Raw genomic sequence first — 19,292 nt, 5'->3', positions numbered from 1 at the left:
TTGAAAACCAATATAATCTAGTTCACTACTACTACTAGTGAAAGAACGAAATAAAATATGACCCCTGGCTTCCTTAAAATCAAATGCTGTATGCATTCACTAAATTTAAAATACACGGCAAGAATGTGTTGTACGTGTTCCATAATGTCAGTGAATGTCATTGTGCTTATTTGGCTGTTAATCAGAAGCCTATAAGATGATGCTAATCAACTCTCAGCATCTTTTCTGGTAACATACTTCCTTTAGGGCCAGTGATGTTGGCCAGCCTTCTGATTAATATAATTGGCAATGTCCTGTTAAGGTTAAGCTAATAGGCTGCAGTCCACAGCTGGCTGTGTTCGTTGTCACCACCGTGTAACCAAATCCACTGTGACAAATCATCAGATCTATTGGCCATGGTTTTTTGGGATGGACTAAATTTAAAAAAGACTCAAGGTTTCAGGCAACATGGCCCTCCACAAACTGTATGGACTAATTTCACTCACTCGTTTTTACATGTACAGCATGGCACAGAGTGGGTTCCTTTTTTTCCCCCACGAACCACACAATGTGTCGGTCACACAAGGCACTACCCCACCAAAAGCCCAAACCCCTAGCTCCTTCATCTTTGATGAAAGGGAATTTGCCTACTCTCTGCCTACTCTCAGTCAAAATGAAGTGCACTGGAGGAATTAAGTAAACCACCAACATATGCTACCACATCCAGGATATCACAAAGAGAAATCTTCAATTAAAGAGAATCGAATTATAGCAAAGCACTCAGCTCATGTCGAATTTGTCACATGGGAAAGTTATGCAGCCCTTGTGCAATTTTGCTGATCTGGGAGAAAAAAAAAAGCAATATTACGTTATTTGGAATTACCTCACTGATTTGGCTGTTTTGATGAAGAATGTAATGGAATCCAAGATGAAATTCAATCAAACGACTTTATGCCTATCTATGAATTCAACTGACATTAACTTTGGCAGTGAGACGTCTAATTGGAGCCCAACCTAACTTCATGGTGACTATTTCAACAGCTGAGGGTGAGCTATGAAGTTTACATAAGCACATGTAACTGTTCAAGTCATCTGTAAAGCACTGGCCTGATCTTACAACTGATGGGCCAAGTAAAAAGCCATTTGATGCAGCAAGATAATGATGTGGAACAGATTGACCATGCAAACATCTCAACATGTTAAGTGCTGAAGTCACTCTCCCAGTTTAGTTCTGAAGAAACACATATTTGTTTTTAATCACAGACCAAACTATAAAAGGGGAGTTATTTATAGATCTGAAAAAACAGATATTTGTTTTTAATCAAAGACCAAAATATAACAGTGGAGATATTGCTAACGATCTACTTCAGTTTCCCATTTGGGGTCAAAATAGTTAGACATTTCATGTGCTGAAAATGTGCAATGTATTTTATGCAATCACTTAGTTTTTCAGGTATAATTCTCTGAAAATGAGAATTTTACATCGTAGAAGCATCCTCCTAACAGAAGTCACTCAGAAAAAGGTTAGCTTTAATGTCAATGCAGCCAACAACACGTTTTCCAGCAAAAAGTTAATGACCATAAGGAATTAGCCACCAAACACTTCATGTAAAATATAACGTTAAAAAAAAAGTCTACAGTAAAATATAAGTTATACTCTATATCAGGGCCGTATAGTCACAGACATTGGGGGGACGTGTCCCCCCAAAATTCAGATATGACCAAAATATGACCAAATTCTGTGGTGCTTAACACCATGTCTTATTCTCTACACCCGACTATCATATGCATTTGTCATGTATACAGACCTTACTGTCATGTACTGACCCTAGGCAGATGGGTCAGGCCCTTGAGTCGTGGATCTGCTCGAGGTTTCTTCCTATATATATCTCCAATTCTAGGGAGTTTTTCCTCGCCCCTGTTACCCATGGGCCTCTCTCTTGCTTTCCTTTTCTTCCTTTCTTTCCTTCTTTCTCTGATTGCCTACATTCTGTAAAGCGCCATGATACATGTGTTATGTTTTGGCGCTCTATAAGCACAATAAATTGAAATTGAAATTGAAATTCTCACAAACCTTGGTGGAAAGGTGTAGTACAGGCTAAGGAAACCCCATTAATTTTTGGAGCCGATCAGACTCAAAGGAAACATCAAAGTATTTTCCATATTGTAGGCCTAGCCTATTTTCTCGCAATGATAGCGAAAGTGAAACTTAGTGCCCTTTTAGTGTAAATTATTAATGTGTGCGTCCCTGTGTCATTAACTTAATGTTTAATGTTTTTTATAACATAAATAATCCATTCATATTCTAGTAGTAATGTCAGAAATTAAACTGTTTACAAGCCTCTGAAATGGTTGTTGCATCTTGCATGTCACATTTAAATGTGCACTCGTGCATCCATACAGGCAAAAGTAGGACTGGTTAGTAACGAAGGTAAGTGACATTATAGCAGTTTTTCAAATGTGGCGATGGCACACAACTTGGGAAAACGTTTGCACTATGCACTGGTGGTGATAGCCTGAAGTTAATGTGAATCGCGAATCGCGAATAACCAAAGGAAGAAATTTGCACCTCCATTCACTGAATAAAGGCTGTGGTAGTGTTTCTACATGTTGGCACAAAACATAATTTCTGTCAGAAAACAAGTAGGCTATAATGCATGGGGTAACGTGAGGTGAGTCAGACAGAAGAGAGGCCTGTATTAGTAGCCTATTCCTGAATCCTGAACATTTCAAACTATGTTAAAATTGTGTGATTAGCCACCAGCATAATAAAACAAAATCCCGGGAGAGAAACCTCCAGACCCCCATGTAATTCTTATTAGGCTATAGGTCCAAACCTATAGGTCTAAGCCTTAGTTAAAAAAAATCCTCAGGTGTGAGTAATTAGTCAAAGAGCCATAGCATTCTGTGTAATATAAAGGTTAACAAAGATACTCTTGTTTGTAATACATTTTGGAGACAAATGGAGTCATACCACAGGCCTACTGTATGTCCAGGGATGGATTACTGAATGGGCCTACTGGGCCCAAGGCCTCAGGGGGCCCTGAGGCCCAAGCCTCTGCGTGAAGTTGCTTCTTTTCCATCCTTCTTTTCTCTTTCCACAAAACTCACCAGAAGTCATCATTTAAGGGGATATTTTTTTTTTTTAAACTACCGTGCCCCTATCTTAACAGAGGGGAGGGGGGGGGGGCTTTTTTGCATCTGTGCCCAGGTGTTCATAATACATCAATGCCTATGTCTGTCAAAAGTTTGGAATGCTCTAATTGACTGACTTAACTAATGACATGTTCGGGATTTTTAATAATAATTTTGCATGGTGGGAAATGTATTGAAATTCTGTTTGGGGGTCCCTCAGACCCCACCACAGATTTGCCCCCCCCCCCAATGTTGACATGGCTACGGCCTTGCTCTATGTATAATCTCTACAAAAGTTGAAGGGTATAAAAATAGCTGTACTTTACAACTTGTGGAGGGTGGAATAGGATGGATAGATGATAACAAATTAACGAGTTCTATGCAGTCACCATCTGGCCATATCTGATCTCAGATCAGGGCCCTGATTCACTTCAGAAACAGCAGCCTCCCAGGGGAGTCCTCAGGTCCCCCCAGCTGGGGCTACTGACCTCATGTGAATAACCCTCACCAAAATCATCCACTCATATTACACTCACCCCTGTCTGTCCATGGTGCATCCTATTAATTGCATAATATGTGGTACCAAATCTCTGTTCTCATCTTTCCTAATTGCAGCACACATCACAGTTTTGTTTCATTCTTCCAAAGCAGTACAGTCTCCCAAATACATAATGTCTTTTTGTATTCATGTTAACCTCTCCCTAATAACTTATTAAGCTTTTTATTTCCTTCATGCCTTTTATTCTTTTTAAGCCTCAGCTGCCAATCAGATATTTTGCCGGGTCAGTGTGTGCTGAAGTGTGACGGGTTATTGGACGTGAGGTGGACTTCAGAGCCTTGTTTAAAAGGCCTTGATGAAGGGGCATGATTGAGCTGGAGAGGTCTGGATATAAATATCATGTTCAACTATGTCATACTGAACATTGGGAGGCCAGTGGAAAATACCCAGGTTTTATGACTGAACTTGACGTGCCTTCTTTATTTCACAACTGTAAAAATGGCATTTGTTCTTTCTCTCATGAATTCAAGAAATAGAACACATAATACCACACAGACACAATGTAACAGCCAATAAATATAGCTGTCTGTGTCACGTATTCTTCCACTGACATGGAGAGTGGCATTTGTGCTTTTATATGAGCTGTGCATTAAGTGGCAAAGTTGTTTGGTGAGTCAACACAGAAATAACTAATCTAAGATGGCCTTTGTTGTTTGGTCCCGTGCCAAAGACTTTTTATAAGTCTTTTGTACACTGTGTAACCATAGCTTAATATTTGTATTTGAAAGTCTAAAGTGTACTGAAACATTCATTTCAATCATCGCAGTTGTGTTGCCATCTGGAAAAATACAAGCAAGGTTTATTGCTGTAATATTTTATCATATTGACTGCACAAAGCGGTGAATGGGCACAGAGATCATAGAGATGAATAACAAGCTGAAATAGCCTTGAAAAATGAAATATCATTCATATTCTCAATACAGCAGTATTCATTGTTTAGTTGGAACCGAAGCAGGAGTCCGTTTTTCTCCATCATTCCATCACTCAACCCTGTGAGACAACAGCCTTTTAGGGTATCGGTTGATTTATTTGTTATTCTGAGATGAACTCATGTATAGCTGACTGTTCATCACCTAGTTGAACAAACTTATCACAAATCAGCAGACCTTTACACTGCTGATAGTAGCAGGCTTTGCATAATGTATTGATATGCGTAGATGTCTGACATCTGATCTGGCATCGATCCATGTCATCACCGGTGTCATCTGGGATCTCACTGACAACTTACTCAACTGTCATCTGTCTGCCGTCTGCCATCATGTCATCTTTTCTTTTATTTTCCCATGTTTACCCCCTTTTTAGTCTGTATTAGGCCTAACTATTATCCACTCATAAGATATTATGTGTGGAAATGTTGTGCCTTTTCGATATAAAGAGAAAAAGAGGCTATATTCTTAGATAGGCCTGTGCCTTTTATGTGTTTAAGTAAATTGAGTTAAACAACTTTGATAATGGATTTCAATGAACTGTGGTTGCACCATAATGGCCATAAAAACGGCTCAAATTCCAGTGCAAATTGCAGACGGGGGTATTATTGCCCATATTATATTATTTGACCAGTAACGCATCTTATTGGTCCTGAAGGTAATAGCTTTTCTTCTTTTTGGCTTTGCTTTGCATTTCTCAGGGCCTAGCGCCCACTAAAATTATTCTTCAATTATATTTGAGATTGTTTCTTGCAATTATATCATAAACCTGCTTTACCGCAATAAATTTGTATTTCATGAAGTAATACCGAGTCTTGGGCATGGGAACATTTATTTTTTGGAACACTATAGGCTTAGGTAATAGGCCAAACTAGTGTATCTCGATTGTGCTCGCAAAGTGTTAACCTAATGCAGAATTTATTGAGATTTATTATTTGATGAACCAAGCCCCTTTAGGCTCATTTTTATATTTCATGCTGTCAGATCTGTCATTCATTTTATTGTTTTGAATTTATTACATTTACTGTTTGGTTTGATTGTCTTGCAAAAAAATAAAACCTATCATTCCAAATGGGGTAAATAACCATTTGGAGGCAGTTTGAGAGGTCAGGAGGTGACAAAAATAATGCTGGGAAATACCTCACGTTTGAATTGTTCTTTCCTCCTAAAATAATGTGTTGTTTTCACTTGATTTCAACTGTGACATTTTCCCATGTGCCTAGTGTACAAAGGCCATTGGCTTTCATGACTATTACTGGCAATTTTACTTTTCATCCTTCTCAGAAAAGGACATGCACTCTTAGAATCATGCATGAAAAGGAATTTTTGGACCAGTTACTTACACTCACCAGATGATTCTTTATGGTTAAGTCAAGCAACCAGTATCACAGAAGCCAGGTAAAATAATTTATTATCTTTATTTTCATTACCGTATAAAATGCCCCCCTGTACTCTTTTAGCTGTGATCTACAGTTTGTATGTTAACCTCTTAGTTAGCAAATTACTGTCTGCCAGTAAACAAAAGTCCTACTGGCCATGCATACCAGATGGCTATGGCAGTGGAGGCATTGGTGTCAGAGGCTCCTGACTGCAGACATTTATAGTGGTCATCAATTCAGAAAGAACTCTATGGGCAATTACTACTGTAACCCATGTTTTTTATTCTGTTCCTCTTTTTATTATTTTCCTCTTTATGTTAATTGCGTCTTCATTTTGTAGACATTGACCAATATCTTCAGTTTCATAGCTTAGATGTAGTCTCGTCTTGGTCAAAACAGGAAATCATGAAGCACTGACAAAAAGTTACAGGAGGGTTTACCAAATGACTTCACTCGTTTGTTGACCAATCTAATAACCTCTAATAATGTTCAATAATGACTCCTGGTTCACATTAATGGGGTTGTGCCGCAGGAAATCTCTTTTTCTTCTTGGCTTTGAAATTAGATATGTCGATGTAAACAGGGTTTTTCAAATTGGACTGTTCCCTTCCTTGCCTGTAATGGCCATAGAAAATAAATGGTCATAGAGCACAGGCAAATTAGACAAATGTATTGTTTCTGCATCACATTGCTCTCATTTACTATGCTCCCATTCCTGTAAGCGATCTAGCAATACACCTAGAAGATGCTTAGAGATGTTGGCCTAGCAGAGTGAAGCTAATTGCATGTAAAATGTACTATCAAAATGAAAACGCAGCTGCAAAATCAGCATATATTTTTCCTGTAGGGTTTTCAGCCCATGCTAGAACATCAGGAGAAAGCCAAAAGCATCTCAGGGAAGGTTATGAAATAATTCAAAAGTCTATGACATGACTGAATGAAATTTAATTGATTTTTTTGTATATGACTTTAACTCTGTGAAAGGCCATATTATCAGTGTTCATGCATTAGCAGTGTGTGTGCCGTGTTTGTGCGAGCCATGGAAACAAAATGTCATTGGGCGGTTAAACACCTGATCAAATTCACAGACTGGAGTGATATATGACACATTTATAGTTCACGTCCTAAGCATTCAAAGAAAATTTGTTCTCCTTTTTATGTGTGAAGTTTTCACCATTAAGGGTATTATTCTTTCCAAGTTTTTCTATGGTTGTTAGCGTGTTTTTACAGTCCTGGATGAATCACCTCTAATTTTCCCTCTGGAGTACCAGTCCTTCCTGTCAACCAGCTGAACATTTTATATATAGTGCAGTGTTGACAATGATATTGTGTGCGCCTTGTGCTGCTAAGGTGACGGGGTTGCCGACCAAGTGGACGCCATTTTCATCGAGACCTGCTTTCACCTCCCAGGACTTCCTATGTTCTTTTCTAAAATTGGGGGGCCACATCTTTGCCCGGTCGATTTCCCTTTTCCTTACCGGAGGAAATGAGGGGGGTGGGGGGGGTGCGGGCCCCTCAGGCTGTCGCGTCTGTCAGCCTGTCGTCTGCTCATCCTGTCGCCCTCCGTGTCACCCCTGGCCAAGGCCCTAAACTTGTCAGCACCACCGCCACCGTCCGCTGCCTGCAAGGCCTTCTGGGAAGCTCCTCTAAATCACATCATTGAAATCGACAAACAGTAGTTGCTAATGACATCACGGCCAGACAAAGTAGGCTTTTTAAAATCCCCAATGGCACAAGGACCAAAAAAAATAATAAAATGCAGCTGCATTAGGAAATGGCCAGTGGTAGAAAGAAACACCTCCGGAGGTGCTGTTATTATTGTTTTCCCCCCTACTGCTTACGCACCTGTGGTGGACTGGCTGGTAGTCACGTAGCCCGCGGCCAGCATGGCGCTCCCCGTCCAGCTGTGTCTGCTGTGCCATCGGGTGCCGCGTGTGTCCCTGGCTCTCTCGGCCGAGGGTCAGGGAGACGTTGACGGACAGATGGGTTCCTGACTTCTAGAGGGCCGGTGAACAGCGGGGCTTTCCATCCTGTGAACTTGCCCTCCCCCTCTGTAGCAACCGCCGAGCTTCTGCCATAAGGCCCATCAACCTTGTCATAAACATTCTCACGCACCTCAGAGCCGCTGCGGGGATATGGGCCTCGGACAGAAGTTCAGTTCCCCCATTTAACATCTTCAGTGTTTTGGTATGTCACAGGTTGATCATTGAAACGGAGGAAGGGGAGGGGAGGGTCTGATTTTTGGGTGGAGACTGTGGCGTATGGCCTTGCAGTTTCACCAGTGGACATTGATCTGGTCATCGCTCTTCACTTCCTGAGGTTATACCATAATATAATATGTACAAATTAAAAAGTAATTTAACAGCATTGTGTATTGTAATTCATTGTGTTAGAACAGGTAACATTGCTAACCAGTAACTTTTCTAGATCAGGAACCGTTTAGTTAGGAACAACAAACACATCAACCGCACTAACCAATGACAGGCCTGTACCACCTTTTCTCTTGTCAGTTGGTGTCATGGTCATGAAAACTTTGTCTTGAGGATGTGGACTTTCCTTTCAGTGGTATTTCTCCACCTCTCTCTCTCTTTCTCTCTCTTTCTCACTCAGTTCCTGGAAAGGAAAGACCACAGTAGCTCTGCAGTGTCCCCACTGACAAAATCAGTGAACTTCAAGGAAGTCAGGGGGCTCAGACACATTGAAACATTTACACTCGATTTCAATATGTGGAGTCATCAAGTTATCTTCCTTTTATTACACAGCTGTAGGCTGTAGGGTCTGTCAGTTAGATATACAGACATATTAAGCTGTTTGGTATGATTTACCTAATTGTTATAATGTTATTTTTACACAAGAACATTGTTGTTCCTATAAGGATATAAGGGGAAAAAATTAAATGCTTTAACAAGGCTGTGGTTTAGATGAAAATATGGGAGATATCCAGAGTTTCAGAAAGTGGTTATTGCTGTATTCCCTATGTGGACACACCTTTCACTGGTAAATCTTACTCAATAGGAACAGCTGGTGTAACCACTGGACTTGGTTATGCACAGAAATGTATCAAAGAGTGTTTATTCTTGCTTATGCTCACAAAACCAAGTGAGGACATGGGAAATATGACTGTAGTGAGAGGGAACAAAATGTAATGTATCTTCGAGTCACTTTGCATACAATAATTCAGCATGCCGATTGGATCCAAAGTAAATGCCAGTTTAATTGGCATACCTTCAAGTGTATTTTCCTGACTAGAACTGTTCTATATTTGATTAAGTAATATACACACACTGTTTGTGTGGTTAGTGAACAGACTGGCCTCGCTGTGTTTAAGCCTAAAGAAAGCCAAAGGAACTGGAGCTTAGCTTTTTGTACTAACAGTGTGTATTTGTGTGTGTGTGTGTGTGTGTGTCTCTGTCTGTCTGTCTGTCTGTCAGAGTCTGTGTGCCTGTGTCCTTTGTGTGTCTGTATTTTTAGGGAGAGTTTGTGAGGTCTGTGAGCTATTGTAAATTCAAATTGTGTTAAATGAAGAATTATTTTAACAAACGCACTTATGAATATGGATAACAGCACCAAATATGTTGTGTTGTGTTGTGTTTGTTCTGATATATCTTTTTCCTCAGGCTACTTGCATGTTAGACACTTTTTTGGATTTTGCATGTACACTGTACAAGTCCAAATCGATCTGATTTGGCAACACAATTGTAACCACTAAATCAGACCTGTTAAGAGCTATAGATTGAGGTTGATAGGCGCTAGCAAATCTAAAGCTGATGATACATGGGGCAACTTTTTGGGCAATGTTGTTGAGGAATGTTCCTCATTATGGCATGTTCCAATTGATATTGGGCAACAATTTCTTTTCTGAAGAACTTTAATTATCAGTGGGCAAAACCTGATTATCATCCAATCAGAATAAATGAAACTGGTTATATGGTTGCCCAGCAACCTTGCTCAAAAAGTTGCCTCATCACCTTAAGAGATCAATGTGTGATTGAGCCCAATAGGTACATCAGCGTATGTCCTTCCTTAGCTAACAATTCAACTATGGCAACTTTAAGATAAGTCAACTTGTTTAACATCAAAAGGATTGAGAGTGTGTGTGTGTGTGTGTTCTCAATGTGTTCCTGAGAGTTGTGTTTCATGTTTCCAATATGCAGGTCTGATGGTCGTGATCACACCTGGCTTTTGTATACTGATGTGTCTGGCCTTCACTGCCACGGTAAGCCCTTTCACATTGGATCCCCAATCCACACTTATGTGTAGTGGTGTTAACAACCGCAATCAAATTTAGGATATCAGATCAAAATTGGGATGTATATTGGAAGAGAACTGTGAAGAATTCATATATCCCTAAATTAAGCCCTTAGAGCTCATGATTGCCTATTGTGTATTGTGAATTTACCACAAGATAAAAGACCTTTTTCTTTCTGTATGTTTTACACTGTACTGTGTTTACTGCTATTTTATGTCATAACAGTTCCTTTGAAAACCTTTCTGCCACCACAAATATCCTCCACACATCCAGCTTGCATACAATAGCCAACAGGCACTAAACAATACTTCAGAAAACACTGTGTAGGAATGTTAGGTCCATTCTATCAAATGTTAATGCACCTTAATGATATATTAACAATGTGACACCCACCCAAAACATCCACAGTGAACTTGTTTAGAAAATGACTATTTATTTCTTAAAATAAGTTTAGGGGATCCAGTGATATATGTAAATAAACAATAATCAGGTTAAAGTGCCAAATAACAGTTATACAAAAAGGAAAATCTGTACAAAAATTACAATGGAATGTTGATTTCTCACTTAAGAGACAATGGCTATGTGTCATTGGCCGTCACCATAAGCTTACAGATACTGCTAAGGACTGCGTATTTCATTTCATACATGCCTCTGAACAACAACAAAATAACCTGTCCAGGGCAGAGTCAACACAAGGATAAAGATCACATTCAATGGATCAATTCTAATTCTGACCGCCGGGTCTTTTCCCAATAACCTCTTACACTGTAACCCATGACAAGAGTTCTCCAAACAAAACAGTTTTTACAAACCCGAAAACAAAACAGCCGACACAGTATTGTGAAAAAAAAGTCCAATGTGTCCCTTCTGTTGAGTCTCGGCGCATTATTTAAATTCCAGGTTATTCAATAGCACTTTTGGCAGAAGAATTGCTGTCTCTCCATGATACAAGAATTTCTGTCCCTTTTTTCTCGGAATACTTTCACATATCCCTCTTTGGTGTGATCAAAATGTGTATAGTTTACACTGTGTTCATGTTGCCCAGGAACAATGCTGTCTCTGTGCCTTGTCATTTTTGTTGGTCGTTGTTCTTCCAGTGTCCCCGTAACGCTTGTTTGTTTTGGCCATTGACGTCACTTTATCTTGGCAGGCTTCAGCTCCTTGACCTGCATGTGCAATGTTTTGTGGACCGCCAGCGTCCTCGACTGACAGAATCCCTTCCCGCACTCTTGGCATTTAAAAGGCTTCTCTTTTGAGTGAATGTATCTGGAGGGCAGAACAGACAAAAGAGGGAATGTTATATGACAGCACAATAGTTTATCTTATTGTGCTCGGGGAGCCACAGACATGCTTGGTCCTAAAGCGCTATCCATAAAAGAAACATCTGTCAAGCACATTTAAAAGCATGCTCATGTATTAATTATGAACAATAAAATGCTTAACGGCTGTATAATATATAGTGATTCACAAAATGGTAGAAAAGGTTTGTGTTAAGGATTGCTCTGAATGTGTGAACAGTGTCAATGTAATGTTTCCAATTTTCAATTCTATAGATGTAAGAGAGAAGATACTTAAGGCAGCATCACTTCTGGACACAAAGTTCCTCTGAGCATAACTGTCTATTTTTACTCATGACATGTTGCTAAAACTAACCTAATTCTTACTTTCCATTTGGAGTTGTAAACAGGTTAGACATACCTGTGATCTCTCAAGTGATCCTGTCGCCGGAAGGCTTTGTGGCAGATGTCGCAGGTGTATGGCCTCTCGTCTGTGTGTGTGCGCTCGTGAATCAGCAGGTTGTAGGACTTTGTGAAATGACGTCCGCAGAACTTGCACACAAACTCCTTCTTGGTCTTGGACGGCAGGCGCCCTCGGCTGGGCTTCCTCTCCGGTGAGAGCTTGGCCACGTCCAGCAGGCAGCCCAGTGCGGGCGGATGGGGCGTCTGCGCGCTGGCACTCAGATCCTCCGCCTTCAGGGGGTCCTCCTGGGTTGCAGCAGCTGCCAGGTTGGCAAAGTCGAACCGGGGCTTGTTCTTGGAGGAACCGCTGCCAGTGCTGCCAGGGCCGTTCCCCGAGGAGTCCTGCTTGTTTGGCTGGACCAGGTGTGGAAAGAGAGGGATGGAGGGCAGGGGAAACCGGGCATCTACCAAGCCAGGAAGCTTGGAGAAAGTGCAGCGGGGCAGGGCAAAGGGCGGGTAGCCCAGTGTCCACTGATGCAGGTGTACGGCGTGCAGGGCACTGAAACTGTAGATGCTGGGCACGTGGTCCGACGGGAGCTGGAAACCGTTGGACGTCTGCAGAAGGGAGTAGTTGGCCAGCTGCAAGGATGGATGGAGCGGGACTGGAGCTGGAAGGGTCTTACTTCCCATGTTTGTCAAACGTTGATCAAACCACAAGGGACTGACAGGGTAACGTCTTGTGAAACACAGAAAGAGAGATCGTATTAGACAAACCGGAAGGAATAAAGTTGATTATAAATTCCCTTGGAGATAAATTTCCATTAGCTCAAAAATAAATCATTAAATTTAATCACCACCACCACTCCTGGGACACATACAAAATCCCCTGTTTACACACATGCATTGGATAAGAGGAAGGGAAGGGGATAAAATGAGAGGAACAAAGTGTCTGATGGAAAGGAGAGATACAGTGATGGAGAGATAGAGGTCTGATAGGCAGCAGAAGGCAAAACACACACACACACACACACACACACACAAACACTGTTTCAGGGCCTGCCTTTAACGTGTGTTTGGCGTAGGCGTCGCCCCGCTTCCAGAAATTGTGCCCAGAGCTATTCACCTCAAAGACACTATTCACTGAGGTAACATACCTCAGTGAACAATTTCATCAAGTCTGATAGGAGAGACACAAAGAACAATCAGGCTCTATTGTGTCTGCATTTGATGGGCAGATGGAATATTTATATGGAACAAATCTTCAGGGAGCCCCAAGATTTCTGGAGGACAGTAAATAATTATTTACATTTTTATGACTGAAGCATAATTTGAGTCTGGCCCCTGCCATAACTCGCATGTGTCAAACGTGTGTCTCAAATGTTAAGGCAGTGGAGAGTAATCTGCCGTAAAATGTTCGTTTCTTCCCCCACATTGCCATTCAATAAACTCTCTGAGTTTGGATGTGTAGCAGAGTTTTTGCTATAAATAAAGAGTGAAATAGTACTAATTAGAGACTCTCAAGCTCAAAAGTCCCCCGGGGATTTATACTTTCTGATCATGACGCAGAAGTAATTGACTTTTACTTACGAGGTCATTAGGGGAGATCAGCGGTTGCTCCCCAACAGCACCATATCCTTAACCCTTTGATGTCTGCATACCATTTCATTGTTGGAAGGACAAAGGGTGAGACTGAGCAATCAAATTACGCACCCCAAGACACCTGAGCGTGATGATTGTTTACAACTTAGCCCGCAAAGAATACGCACTGATCAAGTTGTGCACACACCCACGTTTTAAATTTATGTTCGACTATGACCAGACTAATGAATGTAGCTCTAATTCAACTCGCATCGGGCCGCACAACAGCATGCGCTCAATAACGGACAGGCCAGTGACGCTTCACTTCACACCAGTCCCTAAATCCTATGGAATTTGAAAGTTGCTGACCCAGGCGTTAATGACATTTCACAGAGACATTGTTGGCTAATTAGCAGGATTTCTGCAACGTTTCTGGCAAGAAAAGTCACACCAGCCAGCCCGCTTTGCTTCCCGCACGACATAAAGGATCAAACTCAGTACAACTTTCCTTCCCCGAGATTTATCTGAGCTAAGGTGATGAAAGGGTCCGTGAATCATGTTGGATTTTCTTTGCCCTCTGTGCTCTTGCTATATTTGGTGACAACGTCTTCTCCAGAGCAACTGCTTAGAGTACTGGAGCTTGCAAACTGAAATGGAAAGGCCTTGTTCTTGTAATGATGAGAGTTTTCATCCACATCCTCACATAACCCATGGTTCAGTGTGTTCAAGTCAGTGCAGTGTCTGTTATCCTTTCACTCTTATAGTTTCCGTTGTTGTGATGATATCATAAAAGGCGTTAATTTCACTTGTGCCTTATTGGGACCTTCAAATGCTTTAACTTTTCCTAAAACCATTACGATTCTAAAGGAGTATTTGTCACTTGTGAAACGGGGGAGAGATGCAGGGAGTGAGTTGTGTATTGTGTTAAATATGCAACCTCATAGACAGTCGGCATTCTGGTCGATTGCGCGGTAATTGCCACAAACGAGCTGATGCTTTTATCTTTATCAATAGCCTACAAAACAGGGGATGTGAACATTTAACGTAAGCTGAGAAAGCAAAGTGCAAGACACTCAATATTTAACATGGAGATAATCTAACATGACTGGATATACATGAATACAATGAAGAGAAAGACGATGAGAGAAAAAGGATGGAAGACAGAAGTAAACAGTGTCAGTCTTAAAGTAAACTGTCCTAAAAGTGGAATGGTTGGTGTAAAGGAGTAGTCACTCCAGGAATAGCCTGCAGAAAGAACACTAAACATAAATGCCAAAGTAAACATATGCTTTTTTTTTAATGAATTTATGTATTTTGATGGTATTTATAGTTTAAATATTAATTTAACCGCAATAATAATAATAATAATAATAATAATAATAATGATAATACTGATAATAATAGTAATAATAATGCCAATAATAATGATAATAATTATAGTCACTGTTATTTAATAGAATCACTAAAAATAATTACCACAAAATTAAGGGGGGGGCATATATAACGTCATCTATTACAAGGGTTAACCAATAAATTAAGTGGGATGAAATATCATAGCATCAATTTCCAAGAAATTGATTTAGAGTAATATTTTCTTCACCAAGTAGTCCCACGACTAACGATTATTTCATAAAGAATTGAAAACAATTAATTACAGTGGCCTTTATTGCTAAAGGCTAGTAAAGGCTTTAATTATAATTTAATTGAATAGACTTGCTTCACAAACGCACGGCTACTTTATAGTAAGGACGGGTATATGGTGCATGACTACTGCTACGTTATGCATGATGTGCATGGTAAATAGAACCAAAACAATACAATGAAAAGAACATAATAAATGCAAACTGGGGTCAAATTTCGTTTTTAAATGTGTATCAAAATCCAATAGTTAGCCTATAAATAAAACGAAAACGAAAATGAAATATGGAGATGCAACAACGTTTAAATCTGTACGCCAAAGGTGTCTGGTGAAAAGCACAAAGATTAGTCAAACTATTACTTGAACCGTCCTGGCTGAAATTATTGATAGATTCCAAACGGTCTACCTTGCGAAAACACAAGGCTGTTTATTAAAGCGAATGTTGGAACGATTTCAGGCAGCGTGCAAGCTACATAACATCACTTAGCGAATGGATACTTTGCCCTCTGAAACATCACACCTGTTGATCGCTCCAGCATGCACGACAGTCTGCCTTTTTAGCTACCATCGCAGCACCATTAATCGAAGGAAGTCCATCACATCATGACAGTTTGCGAGTGGCATGGTCGCTTTCAGTATTAAAAACAGACAATCCCATAGCCCACTTAAAATGCCCGGTCTGCACGGTGTTTGCGAGCAAATCTCTATTTTAACGTAACCTGCCTGCCCCATGTTACATGTCATCCCTATGTCCATGTTCTGCACCGTTTTTCAATTGTCATCATATCTATGAGTCTTCTATTACGTTAACAACACATCAAAAGTTAGATTTTTAAGTAGCTTATGCTATCGTTGAAGACAAAACACTGCAATATTTACCAGGTTCAGAAGTTCTGAAGAACGGTCCAAGATATCAGCGTTGTTGTCTTCAAGGAGCTCGTAGAGGAGTAAAACACTGTTGCTGCAAAACTTCTCAAGAGTTACAGGCCGTTCGTGTAAAAGTTTCTCGAACCAGATACTTCAACCAGCTTCTTCTACATGTCACCTCAGAGCTGACCATGTAAGTGCGTGTATATCATAGCTGTTCCCACAAGTTGTAAGCGGGACGTTTTCAGGATGAGACTCTCTTTCACTCTCTTGCGGTTCCAAGTCAAACCGCCTCTTTATTGCCTCCACTTGCACATGCGCGTCATTCGGCCAACCTCCCCAACTAGAATGAAAAAAGAGTCGATGGATGGAGATTCATACTGTAAAGTAAAGTCAGTTGCATTCATTTAATGGGAGACCGATCAAGCAGTGGTATTTTAGGTGTCCTTTGGCAAAACATTATCAGTGTATTTTTCAATGTTTGTCATAACGCACAGTCTTAGACACCACCATAGGGTAAAAGTAAACGGATAGTATGTCATTTTTTATAAAAAAAAAAAAAAAAAAACATAAACGCAGTTCATAAATGTAGCCTGCAACAATATCTCTATATAAAATATGTTTTAAAAGTATTACAGGGAAGAGTTGTTAAAGAGGACGTGCTTTAGGCATATCTTTAACCATGTATGTCAATATTTATCCTACATTTTAATCATACACTTTGATTAAGTTGTCTTTCCTCTTCTAGGACCAGAAGGTAAAAGGGCACAATGATGACAAGTCTGTCAGCAAAGTAGGAGGGTAAATCTTTGACCAGTTCTATAGCCAACCAATAACCAATACTAAATGCATCCTCGTCTACTCAGCATCTTTTCCTGGGGGTTGATGTGAAAGGCAAAAAAGTTTGAATACATCAGACTAATTGTCATGTTCTTGCTCCTCTTTAAGAATTTGACCCACCCTCCAGGTTTTCCTGTTTAAAATAGGCTTCTGTATAGCCTACGATGGAAGACCAACAAATCACCCCTCGCTCTAAATTAATTAAGGTAAATATACAACTGTCACTTTTAACTTGGATTTCGAGGGAAAAGAAATAGTATACTCGTATTAAACCTCTAAAGCATTTTTCAATTTGTCACCCCTTTTTAAGAGAATACAGATGAAAACTCTTTGCGTAGGTTTTATTCAGAGTGTAGGCTACATAAAAAAGGTGATGCGACAATACCTCAAAACGCGGCACTAAAGAGAGAACTCGAGGTCACTTTGCGCGGGATTTTATTTAGTGGCACTTGGATAGCGTGATATATTGCGTAAATTGGACATCACTGTAGGCTATTAAATAAACACATCACACATGCGGGTTAAATAAATATTTATATATGCCTAATAACAATTGATCCTTTTGTGTATTGCTTCGACGGAATAGTTTACGTGTGGGGTTATTGCATGATTTATTTTTTGCATTAACGGCAAGGCTACCATTCTATAGTATTTCAAAACGATGGTTATTCAAGTTTTTATTAAATTGACTGTACAAAGGAACCAATATGTCATTGTGCAAGATCCGTGAAGAATAATATATAATATCGATATAATAGGCCTATATTATTATATTGTAAATATAAACGTTAGTGTCAGGAAGTGTAATATGTTTATATATATATAGGCTATATATATAAATACACCATGAAAGATGGGTTTGTATACTTATATGTATATAAGCCTGAGTAGGTTTTCGTCGCTTCTCAAGTCTTTGATCTTGCAGTAATTCCTGTACGTATTTAAAGGTGTAGTCACGCTGAGGTCAACTGCACTTCTTGGTACCTTTCAACTTCGGTCATGTGAATTGCAGCAACACATGCGCAAAACCTGCCACCTAGCGGACACATTTATCAATCAAGTGCTTATTTTAACACCATGGCATGCAAGTCCAAAGGGATCGCTGTGGCAAGCATCATTTAGGTCTCAGTTATATTTCTCATGGTCAATACTGGCCACACCTTCAAATTATGTGGTCTTCAGAAAAGAAAATATGACAAATAAAAAGCATAACACCTAGAGCCAGGGAAACAACTGGACAGACAGACAAATAATCAGATAACTAGATAGCAGTAGAATCTCAAGTGAATTTGGCCTGGATTCAGTGGTTCTGTGAGATCCACTCCCAACTCCACTGTTATCTTGGTAGACAGATTCAAGTTGCAGCAGACTTTTGAACTTATCTTGCCAAGACCAGAGATGAATGGAAAGGTTTGATTTTGTAAATGTTATTTTTTTCTGTGGACTAGTAATGTGCAGTTTCCGGATTGGCATGGTCCAGCTTTTGTAAAGCAAGCTGCCCTTATGTCTTCAGATTTTTTCTTTACTGAGTTGACTGACTGGAATCCTCCTACCACACACAGTCCACCATGTTTATTTAATGGGAGTCCGCTGTCCAGCGTTGGTTGATGTTGCATCACCAAGTGAAGTGCAGAAGCACTGACCTCGGAAATGAATCGTCCTGCCACAGAAGCACACTGTATACTCCTGTGAGTGCGTATAATAAAGAACACAAGTGAGCGATGATTTACATTTTCTGAGCAGGAGGGGAAAACAAACCATGAAAGATGGGTTGTGCGCAGGCGTTCAGCTGCGTGCTTAGCGTTCAGACTGCACCGGTGCTGTGCCGTGCTGTGTTACAGAGAGGGCTGACAATAACCCCCACCCACCACCAGCCACTACTCTCCCCCGTCCAAACCCCCTCACCCATCCTCCTGGGATATGTTTACAGATCACTTACATACTTCACCACCACAATTTACATCACATTCAGTTGTCCAAACACTTAGGCCCGAGGGAAATGTAACATTTCAAAGTGGATCAGCAGATGACTGTGTGAGCAATGCACAGTAAGTGTAGTAGGTGCATGTTTGTGTGTGTGTGTGTGTGTGTGTGTGTGTGTGTGTGTGTGTGTGTGTGCACACGTATGTGTGTGATGTGTTTGTTCATGTGTGAGGGAGAGAGACAGTGTGTGTGTGTGTGTGTATCTGTCTGTGTGTGTGTGTATATGATGTGTTTGTACGTGCGTGTGTGTGTGTCAGAGAGAGAGGGGGGGGGGCAGAGTGGTTGTGTAAGTGAGCAAGGGAGTGTGTGTGTGTGTGAATGTGAGATAGAGAGAATGTGTAAGTGAGTAACTGTGAGTGTGACTATAAGTGTGTGCGTGTGTGTGTGAGAGAGAGAGAATGGCATGTTTTAAGATGCACTATGCAATATATTGTTGTGGTTTTGTAAAAGGTTGTTGATATATGAGTTCAACAGCCAAT

At 40.4% G+C, this 19,292-nt stretch overlaps 1 protein-coding gene across 1 annotated transcript; it reads right to left on the bottom strand.

Moving 5' to 3' along the window:
* Positions 1 to 10,640: 10,640 nt before the first annotated feature.
* osr1 (odd-skipped related transcription factor 1) lies at positions 10,641 to 16,246 on the bottom strand. Its single transcript, XM_076299590.1, has 3 exons — positions 16,003 to 16,246; positions 11,926 to 12,642; positions 10,641 to 11,493 (listed from the first exon to the last, which is right to left on the bottom strand). Exons 2-3 carry the CDS (start codon positions 12,594 to 12,596, stop codon positions 11,361 to 11,363), a joined length of 804 nt encoding a protein of 267 aa, XP_076155705.1. The 5' UTR covers positions 12,597 to 12,642; positions 16,003 to 16,246; the 3' UTR covers positions 10,641 to 11,360.
* Between the last annotated feature and the right edge of the window lie 3,046 nt (positions 16,247 to 19,292).

The sequence above is a fragment of the Alosa pseudoharengus genome, unplaced genomic scaffold (assembly GCF_046254945.1).
Source record: "Alosa pseudoharengus isolate Yale_2024_CS ecotype anadromous, Long Island Sound unplaced genomic scaffold, YU_APseudo_1.1 YU_APseudo_1.1_scf_22, whole genome shotgun sequence".
In the NCBI taxonomy this organism is placed as follows: Eukaryota; Metazoa; Chordata; class Actinopteri; order Clupeiformes; family Clupeidae; genus Alosa; species Alosa pseudoharengus.
The sequence above is the reverse complement of the archived record's forward strand: the minus strand, read 5'-3'. Positions and strand labels throughout refer to the sequence as shown.